The following is an 18653-nucleotide window of genomic DNA, read 5'->3' on the forward strand; positions in this document are numbered from 1 at the left end:
GCTTGTGACAGTTTTTAATAGTATTAGCTAACTTCTTTGCTAATGCTAACTGAAGGATTGGTCAGTTGTGATGTTGCACCTGGGTTGTATCATGTCCAATGATACAACCCAGGTTATATAGCACCAATTCACAACAACAGCCACCTCAAGGCGCTTTGTACTGTAAGGTAAAGACCCTCTTTGAAGATGAACTTGGCAACAGCGGGAAGAAAAAACTCATTTTTAACAGGAAGACACATCCAGCAGTACCTGGCTCAGTGAATGCAGCCATATGCCATGACTGGTTGGGGGTGAGGGGAGCAAGACATGATGTGGAAGCACAGTGCACAAAGCTCAATATGACTATGTAAGGTTAAATAATATCACATGCAGTGAAAACTATTGGGTTAAATATGGATGTCAAACAATGTATCTGCAACTTTTGAAAATTAGACTACCCCACACGCACTCGTCCAGCACATGTTCATGACAATCCATTGATACTTGTTGAGATACTTCAGTCTGGACCAACACGAGGGTCACACTGACACTGCCAAAAGCTGTGTCACTAGCAATGCCTAATGTGTAACATGGGGCGAACCCGACATAGTCGCTACATAATGAGTCATCATGAAGGACCGTGGACCGTTTATCCCTGCTGAGCTACCTGTAAAATGTTTTTGGTGGGACATGCCAATGTGTGCAGTCGTTATCTACTCTGACCTCAACAAGGGAGTGAGAGTTGGGTGATTAATGCGCGTTTCGCTGCGTAGGATGGACTGTGTGAGGAATGACAAATACCTCACGTTTCACAAGCTTGGACAGAAACCGATAGATCCACAAAACTCCTAAAACATTAATATATCATGGCTGTATCTAGAAGACAATGAGACTCCTCAAATCAAAGTGATCTACGCCCCAGAGTTCATTAGAAGTTCATTCAGACTTTGGAACCAGTTAAAGAACCAGTGTTAAAAAGAAGTCCTCATGTATTGATTAGGTTTTTATATATTTATACGGGGAGTAAATAAAAAGCACAATAAAACATACCAAAGTGAAAGATCACTTTAGGTTTATTATAGCTGAATGCAGCTGCCACCATGCCTGAACTGCCACTAATCAAGTGCTACGTTTCCACTGACTTTTCACATCTCTGACCTTTACTCTGATCCATCTTAGACTGTACACCTGTTGCCAAATTACAGATGGCTCACAGGCTGTCACCACTTCACTCCTAAATATTTCATCAGGTCCTGCTGTCCTCCTTGCACTCTTCTTTGGCCCATACATCACACGCTCTGTGGGATCATCGCTGCCGCCTGCTTACCTGTACAAGCCTTTCCTGAGCGAACCTGGTTACCAGTGGTTACTTTTCTCAGGTTATTCCGAAATTATTGTGCACAGAGTTTTTAAAAATCAGGTAAAGCTGCACCTTATAGTTGGATAAATACAATCACCAGTTGTTTTATTAGGTACACCTTACAAGTGCTGGGTTGGACCCTCTTTTTCCTTCAGAGCCCTCATTCTGGTCCATGTAGACACGATAGCATCACACAGTTGCTGTAGATTTGTCGGCTACACATCCATGACGATCCATCTTCCCGATTCTCACTTTCAAGTTCAGTCTTGACCACGTATAAATGCTTAAAAGCACGAAATTACTGCCATGTGATTGGCTGACTAATTATCTGGGTTGACAAGGTGAATAGGTGTACCTAATAAAGTGTTAGTATAGTTGACTATGTTGAGAACATCTGAATCCAAACAGACAGCTTCACCTCTTCATGGAACGCTTTGAGTCCAAGTCGCTCATCCTTCTGTGAATAATGAAACCATTTATCCTGTTATGACGGCTTTGGCTTCGACATCCAGGGTTTGCAGATCATTTGTCTTCCACACAAAGATTCAGATGTTCCGAGAAAATGAACCAACACCAGTGTAAAACAATGATTTGATATTTTATTAAAAAGTAAAGACATAACTTGCTTGTCAAAGCTAGCCCATTTTTTGTTTTTTAAAATCACAAAGTTTACAGACGGACGGCAGTGATGTCAGCCTCATCAGCTCAGCACAAATCAAACAGGGAGAACTGCGGTCTTCATCCATAGCCTTTATTGGAAATTCTTTACAAGTGAATCCTCAGAACTTGCCCAAACCCAGCTTTTAGAGACTATAAATATATATAAAAAAGGAGGTGTAAAAGGATTTTGCAGTTGCTCCAAGTACAAAGAAAGCATTTACAGCCAGATCTCATTCTGAGAAGGGCAGTTTGCTCGTTTGTTGACATGTCAATTTTTACAAACATTGTTGACAGCTGTTAATCGTGTCGGGAAGCTGAATTTAAACAAAAACAATACGGGGCGAAAACAATCAGTGGCCGAAAGAAAACAGGAAAGTTTCGATGGTAACAGCACTAGAAATAACACGGGCGAACGGCACAGCACAGTACAGACAAAAGAGGGCGACCCAGCCACTGCCACATCAGTATACAGGTAATATATACACACACACATTTGATGGCAGGCAACCAAATAACTACACATGGTTTTCTGCACACTAAGAGCTAAAATATCCCAGCACTATGAAGCTCCCCTGCAGTGACAGGCAGGTGGTACAAGAGTACAGCTAGCAGCACTGCCGCTGAAGTACTTGGAAAATGCTGGCACCAGAGTAATAAAAGTGCAGGTATAGAGCGCCACCTGGTGACCACACCAGGAGATGTGCTAGAAAACCTTTGATTTACCTTTAAAGAGCTGCTTTACCCCAAGTCTGAGCTACTAATCTAATTGAGCTGAACCACAGCGCTCACTGTGTCACAAAACGTAAAAAGGGAAGATTTCTGCTGTTGACTATGCGAGAAGTAAAAGAACTCGTGGCATGTTCTGAAGAGAGCCCCGTTTTAAAACCTTGCAAATTCCTGGGTACTATTTATTATTTACAAATAACCAAATAAAAAGTGCAAAAATTATCAAAGGTTAAAAAAAAATGCCCATTTGTCTTAACAAACATCACATCTGCTGCTTTTAAACACTGTTTACAAATGTTTATGCACATAATTTCAAATATAGTATGGTCCTGCAGCTGCTGGCATATTAAGTGTACTTTACACAGGAGGAGTGCAAACTGACGGATCATTTGAGGTACCTTTAAAGTGGCAGGGCACTACAGAGGGGGGAAAGGTTGAACAGCTCTACAAGCCGACAAAGAGGGGGAGACTCAGAGTCCGTCCCTGATAACATCTTGGCACCAAAAGCTGGGATGAAGCTTTTTTTTGTTTGTTTTAAACCAGTGAAGTGATTGGACTACAAAGCCCCTTTCAGACACAAGCTCCTTTCCTTCTAATGGCTTCACATCACACATTTCGCGTTTTCTTTCTTGTGATTGATAAATTAGCCGAACGTGTGGCTTCACCGCGAGATCTCAAGGCTTCTTAATAAGGATTTCGCAAACCAGTGGTCACCATCATGGTAGCTACATCCAACTTCTAAACAGTTTGTGGTTTCTAAAAATGTCCCGGGGCTCTGTGAAGCCTGAAAATTGACTCAGTGCTGTCACTAACAAGATTGAGGAAGCTGAGAATCTTGTGTCTGAAAAGGAATTTTGATTTGCAGTCTCAGCCCAGCTTTGAATGAAAGATTTAAACCTGGACTAGGAGGGAAAATATATATATATTTATGTATGCATATGCTAAATCTAGTAAAATCCTATGGTGTTTATCTATGAACATGGAATTAACCAAAGATTGTAAGCAAGATGCTTCACAGAAAGAGCAATTTACAAGTGACGGCTATCAGCAAACTCCTAGATTGTTTGTAGACACACCAACACGATCTGTTACAGTCAGCGACTCGTCACAGATGCTTGGGGGGGCAGAGAGCTAGCTGGACTCATTCCTGAAGCACACCAGTAAAGCCATGTCTCAACTAAGTGCGAAGACAAGCCCCTCTGATTACACTGTACTCACGTTTGGAGAGGACACAAAGCAGTTCACAACATTTAAGTCAAATTACACTTGTGTGTGAGGTTGTCGACTTTAAATCGAAGAGTCTTAAGAGCTATGAGGACCTCTCGATTATCTCAAATGTCTCATTTTTCTTGGTTTGGAAAAAAACAAACAAACAAAACATCACCAATATTAAACATGTTACAAATATATATCAGTTTTCTTCTCTTGTTTTTCCAAAATATGAGCATAGACTTATTAACACAAAAAAAAGTCCTTCTGAGGATTAGGTCCCGCTGGCTGTGTGAGGAGGAGATGAGGCGCTCGTGGTCATCGTTCTGAGGAGCGGGACAGAAATTTTTAAAGCAAAGAGAGATGACAGAAAACAAACAGCACCCTGGATTTCACGAGCGTTTCTGTCTCTTGGAATGTCGCTGCTGGTTTGACCGGTCCTCGTCGCTGCTCGCTGCCTCGTTGTCGCCCCGGCCCCTGCGCTTACGAGTTCTTCGTGTTTCCCGCTCGCCGTCGCTATCCTGCTCTCTGTAATCCTTCCTGCCCGAGGTGGCAGAGGTTCTCTTACTTCTCCTCCTGCCATCGTCATCATCATAATCATCATCATCATCCTCCTCCTCATCTCCATCCACCTCATCATCCTCTTCCTCCTCCTCACTCTCGCTGTCGTCATCCTTCTGTCTTCGATCATTTCTGGTTGTTTTCCTCGCATGAGATTTTCCATTTGTCATCTTCTTCTTGGGCTCTTCTTCCTCTTCCTCTTCCTCATCTTCTTCCTCCTCCTCCTCCTCCTCCGATGTTGCAGGAGCTTGGTAGACACGCTTGCGGGAACGCCGCCGGATGTAGCTGAGACCAGGCAGCAGCTTCTGGAGCAGCTCGGTGAACGTCTGCTCCGTCTTGACCATACAGGAGAGCACGGTGCTGCCCTGCTGGTTGTACTCCTCGGCATTGGAGAAGACCAGCTTTACATCTTCCAGGAAATCCTGGGCGTGGCGGTACGAGCCCTGGCTGAACTTGCCCAGCATTGTCTGATAATCCATGGGCTGAGAGATGATATCTAGGTAGTCCTCTGCCTCTTCAGAGGAAACAGGCTCCCTGAAAGAGGATTTAAAGCATATGATGAGTGTTAGACTGGAGACGTGGGACCATAATGTGTCGCATGTTTTATAAAAGTCGAGAAACATACATAAGGCATATTAAATATAAACGTTTAAATCCTGTTAGACATTTATTGGAGGCAGAGACACAAATCCCTTTGGGGTTGCGTCATGAGGGAGATCCAGCATCAAACATGCAGACCTACCCATTGTGGTGATCCCTTCTGAAAAAGGGAGTCACATGAGTCAGAGTGGTGAATGTGACCACCAGCTACCTTGTCTCTTCAACATGTCTGAGCAGCTCCCTGAAGACCATCCAGCATGTTTAGTACAGTAGTTATTATCACGATCATAAACTCTCAGAGGAGCAGTTCAGCCCCGCACCTTTCTCTCTCACAAATCTCTACTGCTGCCAGGATTAGCAGCTAATAACCAGCCATACAACCCACACCATTGCTCTGTGTAAAATAACTTGCAGAGGTCAGCGCTCGATCTAGAAGGAAATAGTGCCCAAGAGGCTCTGGGCTTTGCAGTTTTCACACTGTTTCTGCCGAGAGAAAACCATTTACAAAATGTGACTCAGTCTGATAAGCTTGTAATATTTCTGTGGCACACAGGTTTTTGAATGCACAAGTAGTTTCCATAGACAAATGCTTTCCACACTGATGGAAGCATAAATACAAAAGTACTGGTCCACCTGCACATTGAGCAGTGCACCTAGGTGCCATGGAAACCATGCCACGAAGCGCCCAGCACACAACGTTTGTGCTGATGTTAATGCCAGAGCAGGTTTGAACTCTGCAGAAACTGACTCAGTGGTCTGCAACTGAGTTTCTCCTAAACACTCAAGATGACACCAGTAACAGCTGCAAGTACAAGGAGTCAAGAAACTTCACAAACCACCTTGATGCAGTGGTGACATCCTATCATAATACCACACTTACATTCAGTGAGCTCTTTAGAACAACCCACTCTTAAATGTCTGTAGAGGCAAACAGCATCAGGCTAGGTGCCTGATTTTACACACCTGTGGCCACCAGGCTCAAAACAGCTACATTCAAAGAGTAAGAGGTGTGGCCCAACACTTCTGTCCCTATAATATCTGTAGTTTGGCTAATAGTTGAAAAGGTTGTTCAGGAGTCAAAGTGGCTCCTGTTTCACATGTACTTGTGTCACATTTCTTCTTCCCTCACCTGAAAGGCCAGCTGTAGCGATATTTCATCAGCTTCTTGAGGATTTCCTCACACCTCTCCAGCTCCAGCACCTGTCTGCTCACTCCTGTCTGGGAGCTCTGTCGCACCTGCAGAGACGGCACACACAAAAGCTATAATTTTAGGACAAACGATACAAAGCTGGTCTGTTCTAAGCTCTCTGTAAACTTTGTACCAGTTCGTCGATGTCTGCAGGACTGTTGGGGCCTGTTCTCTGCTTGCTGCTCTGATTACTAGAAGAGGCCGACTTCTTTGATTTACTTTTTGAGCTTTTCTGCCGTGATGAAGACTGCTTATTTTTCTTTCTTGGTCTCACTGTGGAGGAGGAAAGACACGGAGAAGAAGCAGAAGTACAAATTAACATGTATAATGCTGCAGTTTCTCTCATGAAATCAATCCACATCCAACTGTTCAATTCTTGGCATTTTAAGAGATGGCTCGAAACATTCCCAGGCCACCATGATTTGAACGTTCGCCTGTCTGAGCCTCACGCTTGAATTGAGAAAGATAACTGGCTCTTAGGTGCACCGACACCTCTCTGTTGAAACTTCTAAATCATTATCCTTGACAGGCAGGCCTGAACTGACAGAAGGGATCATCCTGCCACATACTCTGAGTGAAGCCACGGTGACAAAGCTTCAAAGCCAGGTCCAGACCTGAGCTGTGCAGCATCACACACAGACAATGAGACAAAGAGGACAATGGCTGAAATTCCCCATCAGCATTCCTTTCATTCTCAACCTTCAGCACCAAAGATCCTCCATTTCCAAAACAAACTCAGGTCTTAAAGCCTTTAAAATTATCCTTTCTGGACCATTAATGTCTTCACAACAATGATTTTAAAAATGGTATGGAAAAAATGCTAATGGTAACTCAAACTGTTGTATTCCTCACCACCTCCTTAACTGTAGGAGTGAACTTAAACTTGGTCAAAGAGTTACAATTTTTTTTTTTAACCTAATTTTCTCTGTAAAATACTCACAGCTGTGTCCCATGGCTTTGTAGTCATTCTCTTCTTCGTCCTCATCCTCTTCCTCAGAGTCCTCCTCTTCAGACTCCTCCTCATCGTCTTCTTCATCAGAGTCTTGCTTATAGTTCCTGCAATGGAGAGCTCGCCTTTAAAGACAGCTGATGAAGTATAGGGCAGACACATCTGGGCTTTAGTTACACTGGTTGATCCGCTGCTCTGTTTGTGGAGCACCCTGAAGAGGGTCTCCCCTTTCACTATATCCAGCTACCACACCATCAGTGGGGTGTGCGATTACTGATCACATGATAGAAAACTAATAAAATAAACAATGTGTTTGTTAGACTATGTCCTAACCAGCTGTTTCTCAGCAACTGTACAGACAGGTTAGCATTAGGGACTGGGGCACAGGAGAGATGCTTTCTGTAGTCACTAACTGTCTGAATACTTTGATGTATATTTAAGGTGTATGTCAGCTGAAACCAGGAATTCCTTTAGCCTTTATTTATATTTTGGTTATCTTTTTCCTCCATGAATGTGGTAGTGGTAGGGTCTGTGCAAGATGGGCACTTTCAGTTATATTTTAGTCTCCTTTTGTTTTGAACTCTTTAGGGATCAGCTTATTTAAAGAGTGGAGGACAGTTACCTTACGCGGGAGCCACGTCTGGCCACAGTCGGCTGGCAGGCTGGGCACAGCCACTCTCCATTGGGAACCCGGTAGAGAGCCGGTCGCAGGCAGAACAAGTGGAAGGCCTTGTTGCACTCATCACAGAGTATAAGTTTCTCATCATCACCTGGAAGAGATCAGCATCAACCATAAGGCCTTTTCTTTTTAATTTTAAAGCCTTAAGTTTTATTCTGGGTCTTTTTAGCAGCCCCACATATTTCCACCTCAACTCCTTTTGCTTTTCCTGACCTTCAGTGTATCAACAGCTCAGCAAATCTCTCACATGTTTTCTACTGTCATCTTATCACTACAGGTTCACCTGTCGGCCTGCGGAGTGGTTGGCTCCGTATGTAGATCTGCCTGACACTACTACTCTGATGTGCTTTGACCCTGCAGTTGCTGCCCTGCCTGGATCTACACTCCTCCAACTTCAGCACAGATGGGTTCTCCCAGAGCACTAGACAGGAGGGCAGAATATCATTTGGCAAGTGCAAAATGCTTCACTTTAACCTTTATGAAGTTTACATGCAAATTAACACCATAATAATCTGGCAAATTCAGAGTGAAACTAGATAATAGTGCAGTTTTTGTTGTCCTCTCTGGAATTTGAACTGTGCGTAATCAATAATGCTCCCATCAGCTGCAAATAACTGGTGATGTGCGTTCTCCCACACAGAGCGGGGCAACCGTGGAAAACATTTCTAACCTTTCCTGCGACAGACTTTGCAGCGAGCGTTCTCAGCAGACATGTCCCACTTTATGCAAGCGTCCAACATTCCCAGCAGCACGTGCATGCGGGAAAATGTCTGGGCCTCTCGAATAGCGGTCTTCCACTTCTCCACTGCTGTTGCTACCTGTGAGGAGAAGTAAACATTGAAAATAAATTAATTGGTTTTGGGGGGGTTTTCAACATTTTTTACTTTATTATTTGTTTTAAATATCAAAAATCAGAATTTCAGTTTCAAATGAATAAAACTTGACCCTGATTTGGCTCCATACTGCTTTAGCATCAGAGTGCTAACAGTTCATCTCTTTCCTCTTACCCTGGCCTCTTCTGCCAACCGCTTCTCCTCATCCACCTCTTCAGCCTTGCTGCTTTCCTCTCCTGCTTGCTTCTTCTTCTTCTTCTGCTTAGGAGCCATGAACCCCTGCAGGAACTTTTTGATTACACAGGCCTGAATGGTGATGATACACTCGCCGAAGTCTTTCAGGCTCTCCATGTCTTTCAACTGTGACAAGAGGATGAAGCAGACAGAGAATTTCAATTCAAACCACAGACGGTATTGCCCAGTAAAGTCACAAAACTTCCCCGATGGGTGCTTCATGAGGAAAGAGCATCTCTCTAGACCAGTTAAACATCTAAGTACAAATGTTTCATGGAGATCATACTCCCTTAAAATTTACAAAGCATACAGAAAGTAATATTTCTTGTTAAATCAGCTCCTCTATATTACAAGTAATCTGTTTAGAAAAAAGGTTAAGGACAGCCTGATGCGTTTTAAGAAAAATAAGCACAATTTCAACAATATCAGGTTTCCAACCTGCAGTGAGTCCCAAAGTCTTCACATGCAGAGTTTTGGTAACTAAACTAAAAACAGTATTTTACATCTTTATGATTGAAATAATTTGTGTTTTTAGAAGGACATTTACACTTTTGTGCTGTAGGCCCACACTGGCATCGCCACACCAGGTTTGGCAGTGAATTTTACTGAAAAATTTGAGCAATTAAAAATGACCAAGCATTTCTTACACCCTGGAAAGCCAATCAGTGGGCTGTTCTGACCCCACATTTGTTTACACCGTGGCTTTTAATACTTACACTAAACATTTCAGAGCCTAACTGTGTACTTGGTTCTACCATATATGCCTTCCACACTGAACATGATTTCAAAACATCTGTTTTCTTGCACTAGTTATCTGTCTAATCAACCACTATGTCCCATGCCCATTGCCTGATAGCCTGAACAAACACTCTGACTACATGCTGTGCCCTTTTAGTAGAATTTAAACACAGATTTTCACTAAAGACTGGGAAGAGTCTCATTTTCAAACTGTCTGACTATTCACCTTGTCCTCAATGTCCACGTTATCGTCCAGGTACCCGAGGCCGCCCTTCTGCAGGCGTGAGGCTACTTCCTGGATGTCGCTACGCAGATATTTGAGTAGCTCTGCATAGCCGTCACAGGTCCTGAGGCCGAGCCTGGCTTTCCGGGTCAAATGGATGGAGTGGAGTATTTCCTGATACCTGACACAGTGAGAGGTATTTTACATTATCACCACTGCCACCATAAAAATCATAGACATGAACTACAGATGAAAAAACAAACAAACAAAAAAAAAACCTGAACTTTGCAGTTTTATATGGGTTAAAACAATCTCTTATAATACTGCATTCACCTGCTCTGTATATTTGACTTTAGTTCGCTCTCTCTGACCCCCTGAGAATGAAGACTCTCCACCAGTTCCTCCAGCTCAGCTGAACTGTCACATATGAACCTGAAATCAGAAGTGAAAATGAGGAGAAGATCAATTAAACAAAAAGGATAAAATGCATCAAATGAAAGTGAAAAAGGAAAATAAGGACAGACATAGACACCTACCAAAGGTTCTGTCCCTGTTTGGGAACAGTAGTTTCTATACAAACATCTGGTGCTGCTCCCTGCTGGGCTCCTTCACTAACAGCACCGTCTACACTGCCATCATCTTTTTCAGTTCCTGCAACATAAATAATAATTTAGTGTCTCGAGATAAAGCCATGTGTGGAAATTTGTTTCTCAAAAACACACATTAACTACCAATTATGTGCAAACAAGCCTGCACACAGAGCAAACAAAACCAGACAGAAACAACTGGAAGAAAAAAATAATAATTCTATATCAGTTAATAAAAATATTTGCATTATTAGATCTAAAGAAAAACAAACATTTTTCAAGAGAATGTATTTTTGCTTACCTTGTGAATCAGGAGCAGGGGCTGCCTCACCGTCCTCCTCCTCTTCTACCTCAGGCTCAGCTGGTTTTTCCTCTGGTGGAGGGGTGAAGCTGTAGTCTATGCTTTCGTGCACCCAGCCTTTCTCAATGTACAGACCAGGAACCACATCAGAGAAAAGCCAGAATCTGCACAAAAACATCACGTATGGTTACAATTTACCAAAGTGCTTCTGGTAAATATGTTGTTAGTCTTTTAATTTTGAAAGACTAAGAAACAGGTAAAATGTCCAGAAATTTTGTGATACCCATTAATTTATGACATTTACAATACATCCCTGACTAGGGATGTTCCTGGGGACTAAATTCTTATTCCCTAACCTGACTAATGCACTATTCTAACACTGAGAAGCAATCAGATAAAGTCACATTTGAGACCAGTTTAATGAACAATGTCAGAAGCTCCCTAAAAAGGCATTTGAAAAAAATAATTATTAGTACTTTGCCAACTTAACCTCTGAAAAATGAATCAATTGCGACTGAATAGTGTGGCACATTTTGAATCATTCATAGTGTACAGCACATTCATTTACAAATACAACCTGCGCTATAAAAATTTAAATAAAAAAATAAAATCATAAAACAATCAGTCATCCATCAATTTTTTCCAGACTTCTGTCCCCAGCCACCTCCCTCAGCTTAACTGGGCATAAACCGAGAATACCGAGGCGTTCCGGGGACAAACAAGAGATGCAATCTCTACAGCATGTCCTCAGTCTACCAGGGTCTTTGTCCTGGCAGGACACGCCCAGAACACCACACCAAGGAAGCAACCACCTCTGCTGGCTCAGTTCAATGTGGCAGAGATATAGTTCTACTCTGAGTCGCTCCCAAATGGCTCCTCACTCTATCACTAAGGCAGAGCCCATCTGTCCTTCAAAGAAGTCTCATTTCCATTGTTTGTATCTGCAACTCATTCTTTCACCTTCAAAATAACTAACAATAATATGCTTTAAATAAAAAAAGATCAGGCTTAGATTATTTGATTTGTCTTCAATGATGTCAGGCTTGCAGCGCCATCTAGGGCAAACAGCTGCATGACATTTAGGACACAGCACTTTACCTGTAAACAGTTTCAATTAAATTAATGACTGGTATATCTGGTGCAGACGATTTCATCTGTGAGCAGACATGATGTTTTGGCACACTGAGTTAATTCCTCGTGTTAAGTACCAACCTGTTGTGATTTCTGTCGGTACCTAGAGGAGTCCTGCGCATCACTTGTCTCGCTTTGGTTATTCCATCCTGAAAAGCCCTCTCTGCAGCCGCCCTCTGTTTACGCATCCGCTCCTCTTCAGCCTCCTTCTCCATGCGTTCTAAAAGGAATAATAGTAACCAAAAATAAATAAAGCATACTATGTAATGAATCAAAGTTATAATTAGTATCAATCTTGCTTAAAAACTGTACCTTTGTTCTGTCTGTCCATCTCCTCCTTCTCCTTCTTAGCCTGCATGGCCATTAGTCGCCGGCTCTTCACTGAGCTGATCATGTCCTCTGGTTCTGGCTCAACCTTTACTTCCTTCTTGACCTCCTTTTTAGAAGACCCTTCTTTTTTCTTCTCACCTTTAACCGCATGCAAAACACAAATATGTTAATACAAACAGACACGTGTTGTGCGAGACTTCAAATACACACTAGACTTGAAAGGCATCTACTTTCTCTGACAATTCTTAGGGTAAAATGTAGATGCACAGTTTAGAAACTGTGTGTAAAGTACACATTTGATTCACAGCAATATATTGAGACTGGTAAAACTGATGATCCCTCCTACCTTTGTTCTCCATCTCCTTCCGCCTCTTCTTCTCAGCCCTCTTGCGGTCATTGGCCTCTTTCAGCATTGCCAAACGCTCCTTCCACAGCTCAGCTGACCGCTGCTGCATTGCATCAACATGGTCTTCCACAGAGTACGTCATCAGGATCCGGTGGCACAGCGCCACTAACAGGGTGACTTTCTCCTCGGGGCTCAGCTCAAACACCTCGGTTGTCTCGAGTTTATCCAGGAACTCGCTGGTCACCACATCGTCATATCCACCCATGGCCCCAGAGTCTTCTGAGCCCTGGCCGCTCTCCTCACCGTGAGCGTCACATGGTCGCAGGCACAACCGTGCCAGCTCGGAAGCTGAGTGCATAGTCAGAGGAATCTCAGATAAGGGCATGTCGAGCTCACTGTAGCCCTCAGCCAGCTCATCCTGCAGTAATGTTTGGAGCAGCACCACCAGCACACGGTTTAGATAAAGGAAGCCAGACCGTTCCCCAGCTAGCGCTTCCATCAGAGCCGCTGCTGTGATGGGATACTGGTCATTTGGCATCAGCAGCCCTGAGTAACAGTGAAGGAAGTCCACAACCATGGCCACATTCCCAAACAATGTGTTGGGCAACCCCTCAGGCATGTCCACAAGCTTGAATGCAGGCAGAGGCTTGCCACCTTCGATCTCCTGATCTTCGTATCGGCGCGACTGTTCACGGCGGACCAGCATCTCCTTCTCTCGTCTCTCCTTGGCCTTTTCTCTTAACTTCTCTTTGAGTTCCTCACGCCTCTTCTTCATCTCTTCCTTCTTTTCCTCTTCACTCATGGCTGCCCATCGCTTCTTCTGCTCCAGAAGCTCCCAGCGTTTCTGCACTAGCTCCTTGAGTTCCTCTGGCAGGCGACTACGATCATCTGGGGACAAGGTCTTGGCAGCTTTGGAGATAAGGGATGAAAGGGAGTTCTTCTTATCCTCTTTACCCTTGTTCTCCTTGTAGTAACGAAGGAGGTGGAGAGCCATAGGGTGTAGTGGCTTCCCAAGTTTCGGTGTACCAATGCCAGAACTACGAGCTCTCTTCTTTGGGCTTCCTGCAGCACCGCTCTTAGCCAGATGCAGTAGAGTCATCTGCTTCATCTTTGGCCCCTTAGCACCAGCTTTACCGTCCTTTTTGGATGCTTTGAGAACATTGAGTTTCTTCTCACCACTCTTTCCAGTTTTCTTTCCTTCTTTTTTGTCCCCTGACTTTTTGCCAGATTTCGGAGTGGAGGGAGCGGAGCCTTTACCTTCTCCTTTCTTAGGGGTTCCTGAGTTCTTTACCTTGAGTGGAGAACCATTCATTTTTATTTTCTGAAATACAACCAAGGAACCATTAAACATAACAGTGACGTTTGAGGGATACCTCATAAATGAAATGACATTTCACCATGTACACACAAGCTGACTAACCTGCATGTGGCCCCAGATGGTGGGACTAAGGGGCATGCCTAAAGCATCTTTCTTCTTTTTCTTAGTCTTTTCTTCCTTCTCATTGCCCGAATCTTCTCCTGGAGTGTCAGCAGTCTTGAGCTTCTTGTTAGGCTTACCCTCTGGAGATGACAAGCTCTTGCGCTTCGTGGAGGGATTCTCTGCCAAGAACTTGAGATGTACACAGGAAGGTGAGTCAAGAACATGCAACACTTAAAAAACTGATTTAAATAATGAACAGCAAAATGAAATAACTAAACTTACCTTGTGTGGATCGAGAAGAAAGTCGTTGAATTTGCTGGGCAGGTTAAATTTTTTCACCAGTTCATCTTCAACCACCCAGGGAGCACTTTCTCCCATGCCCAGCCTTAGAGCATAGTGTCTGATGAAGTAGCGCATGATCTCCTTGGTTGGAGGACGCTCTGTTCTATAAAGACTGTCCGCTGGGACGTCACAGATCACCTATGACACATGTTGGAAATTTAGAGTCCAGTTTTTCTTAAAATCACCAAGTCTATTGTTCACAAGTATATGAACCTTAAGTATAACCTTTTATACTCTAAAAATAGAACACACTCCACACACCATTTCTTGAGTGATGATGTAAATAAACAAAACAAACCTTGTCCTCATTGATGAGCTTTACATCATACTTATGAGGAAGGAATTTAGGCATTGCCCATTTCTTCCTCTCTTCTTTCATGGCAGTGGGTAGTTTCCTCGGAGAACGTCGTGCTCTGTCACCTAACAGGAAGCCAAATATCATATATTGAACAAATACTGTATAAATAAACAATTTTAACCTGCTTATCCAAGCAGCATTTACAACATGTTCTTAATTTTATCCACGATGCAAGATTTCGCCTCCTAAAACTGATTGGCACTCACTCAGACTCTCCCTCCTGTTCTCCTCTCGGGGAGGAGGCTCCTTCCTCTGGTTTTCCTGGCTTGCGTTCTCCTTGTCGCTGGATGGAGAGTCACAAGCACCTTCAAGTTTCTTTTCCCCAGACTCACCCTCTGTGTTTTCCAAGGGGTGGATCTTTACCACTGTCACTCGCAAACTTTTCTCCTTGCCCACCTGAAGCCAAGATGTAAGATTTGACATTATATGAGAAATTTTACACACACACTATAACTTTTAATGCAGTAAATTATCAGGTTACAAAAATAAAAAATACTGACAATATCATAAGATTGACATTACAGACAAGTTTAGAAATGTAATAAGAGTAAGCTGTCAAACTGACCAGGAAGTCGCACTCTTCACCCACAGCATATTTGGTGAGGATTTCCACCCAAGCCATCTCAACCAGTTTGTCTAAAGACACTGTGTTGTGGTGAACCATCTCAAGGACTGGTTTCTCAAACCACTTTGGATACTCCTCTTGAAGCCTGCACACGGGCACGCATGCATGCACGCGCGCACACACGCGCACACACACACACACACACACACACACACACACACACACACACACACACACACACACACACACACAAAGTGATCAATGGTTAGTTTATAAAAAGGTAACAAGTGTGACACTGTCTTGCAGCTCCATCGTTCTCTGTTCACAGGGGTTGTGATGCTAACACAGAGTTCATCATCACATGATTTGTTTTACTTTGCTTAGATCTGCAGTGCAGAAATCAACCTGTGATAGACACACCATGACCCTGAACTGTAATAAGCAGAAGAAAATAGATGGATGGATCGTTTGCCGAGGGTTGCCAGTAGGGGGAGTAGTTTCTCTTGGCTGAAATAATTAGAGTGTAAATACTGTACAGCTCATGATCCCGACTTACTTCAGCTCTGGGCTGCTGAGCACTGCTCTTCCCAGTCTCTGCTGCGACATCTCTTTGGGCCATATTTATTTTTTTGTTCTCTCTCTTGCTAAAAGGATATAGTGATCCCATATGTCAATACATATTTCAAGTCAAGTGGACCGAAAGAGATGAGTTGAACCATTTTATTATTTTCCATAGGTTCAAGATAAAGGAACTCAGGCCCTTGCAGATTCAAGGATGACTGAGTAACTCGCCCTCTAAATAGACTGAGAGGAGGAGCACAAGATTTATCCAATCATAGCAAAGCAGTAAGCCTTGTGACCTTCACTGGGGTTGTATGGTTCCCTTCTTTGTTGATACCATGAACTTCTGTTAGGTGACTACTGTGTATTTCTTGCACAGTCCTTCCACATAAGTAGGTGTGGTTTTTACAATCAGAGATTTATGCAAACCAGGTTTTACTGGACATCTGAATACAAAGGGCAGGACCTAAAGAATTGAATCTATGCATTTTCACTCACTCAACAGCCTTTATTAAAAGTGCATACTCTGTTTGGTCTGAAATCAGCATAGTAGACCAACAGAGCTTTCACAAGTTAACATGGAATAATGAATGTGCACGTGCAACACTGTGGATGTAATACTAACAGTTCGGTGACTTCTTGTTCCTCCTCCCATGCCTCTTTGTGAGTGAGCTGGCTGCTTCCAGTGCTCTTGCATGTCCAAATGCGTTCATTATATCTCTGTAGGCGGGCCTCGTACTCTCTGTGTACATTCGGTCAAGGAAGTTACATCATCCAAATGTTTTCCTATTTAGGGTTTTGTTTACGCACAACAAGCAAGATGCAAGTCAATAAAATTCCATCATGACATTTAACATCACTGAGCATAATGAGAGGTAAAGAGACCCAGCATAAACACATTTCAAAACAAATCATCTGTGAATAGTCCTGTCCTAACAAGACAAGGAGAGGGTTAGGGACGGGAATGAATAATGATTTCAGAGAAAGTCAGAAAGATCAGTTGGATGCTGTGTAATGGAGTATACTACATTTCCATGGGTACTCTAACAACATACCAAGTCAAATTCCCATAGATGGGACTGTTTGACAGCGTAGTGGTTCACAAAGCTTTATTAAGACAATAAAAATGGATAACAGAGTTTAGACACCCGCATAAAGTCAAATATCATAATCGATTGTCCATATCAGCATATTATGGACACTTAAGACTAGCTACGTGTGCCACAGCAGGTTTCATAACCTTGCTGACAGTCGTGGACCTTTAAGAGCTTAAAGCGTTCATGTGAACGTTTTAACAACGTGGTAAAGTTCTCCAATTGTGACAACAGAAGAAACCAAGCTAACAACAAAATGCTGTCATAAGTCACTGAACACCTTTCAGTCTGCCCAAAATACGAAAGTAAGTTAAAGCGAAACGGACTCTGAGACTCTTCTGTGCTAGCATTATCAGCTAACACATTACCAGCCGGGGAGCGGCGTCAGTCTGGGCTATTGTGACATAATGGGATACCTAACGTTAGCAACTGGCTAGCTCACCCTGTTAGCATTGCCAGCAGAACCGTAAAACATGAAAGTGAAAGACTCCTTTTCGCCCTTCTCTACAATGACGTGCTATTTACAGTCATATATTTAGCTCGGTTAGGTAAAAAGCTAACTAATAGGTAAAATTATTTAATTACCAGAAACAGCGGAGTGTTAGCTAGCCAGCCTGTCAACCCAGAGTAAACTGTGTACATGCGGGGAAACACTTAACGGGGAGAAATGTCAGGTCAAATTCCTTGCTTTAGCCAGCTTTATAGCGTTCTACTCGTGACTATGAGCACATCAGTTCAGCTAACCAAGACAAAGCCCGCTATCCAGTCTATCGACTGGCTCGATAAGTCGAGACTGATAACCAGCATCATGTTAAAGGATACTCTTTGTTCCTGAAGGCCTCCTTGGTGTGCTCGATGATGTAGACCTCCTCTCCCGGGCCTGGTGGCTCGGCTAGCGGCTTAGCCAGCGGGTACGGTTTCCGGCCCAAAAGCGGTGCCATTTCAAATCCAGAGATGGCACAAGTGCCGAAAGTAAAAACAGATATTCTAGCAACAGACTAGCGCAATAGTACACAATGGTATGTCCTTTGCATGTATCCCAGTATTAAAAATGTCAGAGCCGACAGATAGCACGTCTCACGTTACCGCCGGCAGGCCCGGCTCTCAGCGTGTAGCAGCTAGCTTTCTAGCTAGCAGGCTGGGTTATCTCGTTGCAAAACAATAACAGTGCGCCGCTTCTCGCCGCCGGACTCATCGCACCATCCTTTGCTCTTCTGGAAGTGGTGTCAGGCTATTTTTTACGCTGCACCTTAGGTAGAAAACACGCTGGCAAACGTGTCCCCGGACTCCGTTGTTAAAGTTCAGCACCTTCGGGTGAACGTGAAAGGATGCGAACCGCACCAAAATGAAACTCACGGCAACCGTCAGTCAACAGCAGGTCTGGCGGCTGTACAGTCCCGAGCAAGTGTTCGCAAATTAGGCCTGCTCCCTTTCAAACTGTACTCGCTGCATGCTCTGAAGCTCCTTGGCATCAGGTAACAGCGTGAGCAAGCGTTGCGAGAAAGTAACCTGAATCAGCTAAGAGGAGGTTAATTCCCTGTCGAAATGGCGGGAGTTTTCAGTCCACCGGCACTGTGCCTCATACCCTCAGAACTCTGTTTCCCCGGTAGCAAGCAGCGTCGCGCGCATGTCCCGCCCCCTCTTCGCTTTCACTGGCTGTCTCGCTGAAGCGCCATCG

The 18653-nt window shown here is 43.6% G+C and overlaps 1 protein-coding gene across 2 annotated transcripts; it reads right to left on the minus strand.

Annotated features, from left to right (window-relative positions):
• Positions 1 to 1918: 1918 nt before the first annotated feature.
• baz1b (bromodomain adjacent to zinc finger domain, 1B) lies at positions 1919 to 18573 on the minus strand. 2 transcript variants are annotated; one of them, XM_080888100.1, is made up of 21 exons: positions 17798 to 18573; positions 16507 to 16623; positions 15321 to 15465; positions 14962 to 15151; positions 14696 to 14817; positions 14338 to 14535; positions 14056 to 14244; positions 12636 to 13926; positions 12272 to 12427; positions 12041 to 12179; positions 10829 to 10992; positions 10477 to 10591; positions 10274 to 10372; positions 9944 to 10121; positions 8920 to 9105; positions 8583 to 8730; positions 7856 to 8003; positions 7225 to 7340; positions 6418 to 6557; positions 6225 to 6331; positions 1919 to 5029 (listed from the first exon to the last, which is right to left on the minus strand). In XM_080888100.1, exons 1-21 carry the CDS (start codon positions 17914 to 17916, stop codon positions 4327 to 4329), a joined length of 4770 nt encoding a protein of 1589 aa, XP_080744226.1. In that variant the 5' UTR covers positions 17917 to 18573; the 3' UTR covers positions 1919 to 4326. The 2 variants fall into 2 exon arrangements, with proteins under 2 accessions (XP_080744226.1, XP_080744225.1); XM_080888099.1 differs by having other exon boundaries at positions 12636 to 13956; positions 17798 to 18572.
• Between the last annotated feature and the right edge of the window lie 80 nt (positions 18574 to 18653).

The sequence above is a fragment of the Rhamphochromis sp. 'chilingali' genome, assembly GCF_963969265.1.
Source record: "Rhamphochromis sp. 'chilingali' genome assembly, chromosome: 8".
Taxonomy (NCBI): Eukaryota; Metazoa; Chordata; class Actinopteri; order Cichliformes; family Cichlidae; genus Rhamphochromis; species Rhamphochromis sp. 'chilingali'.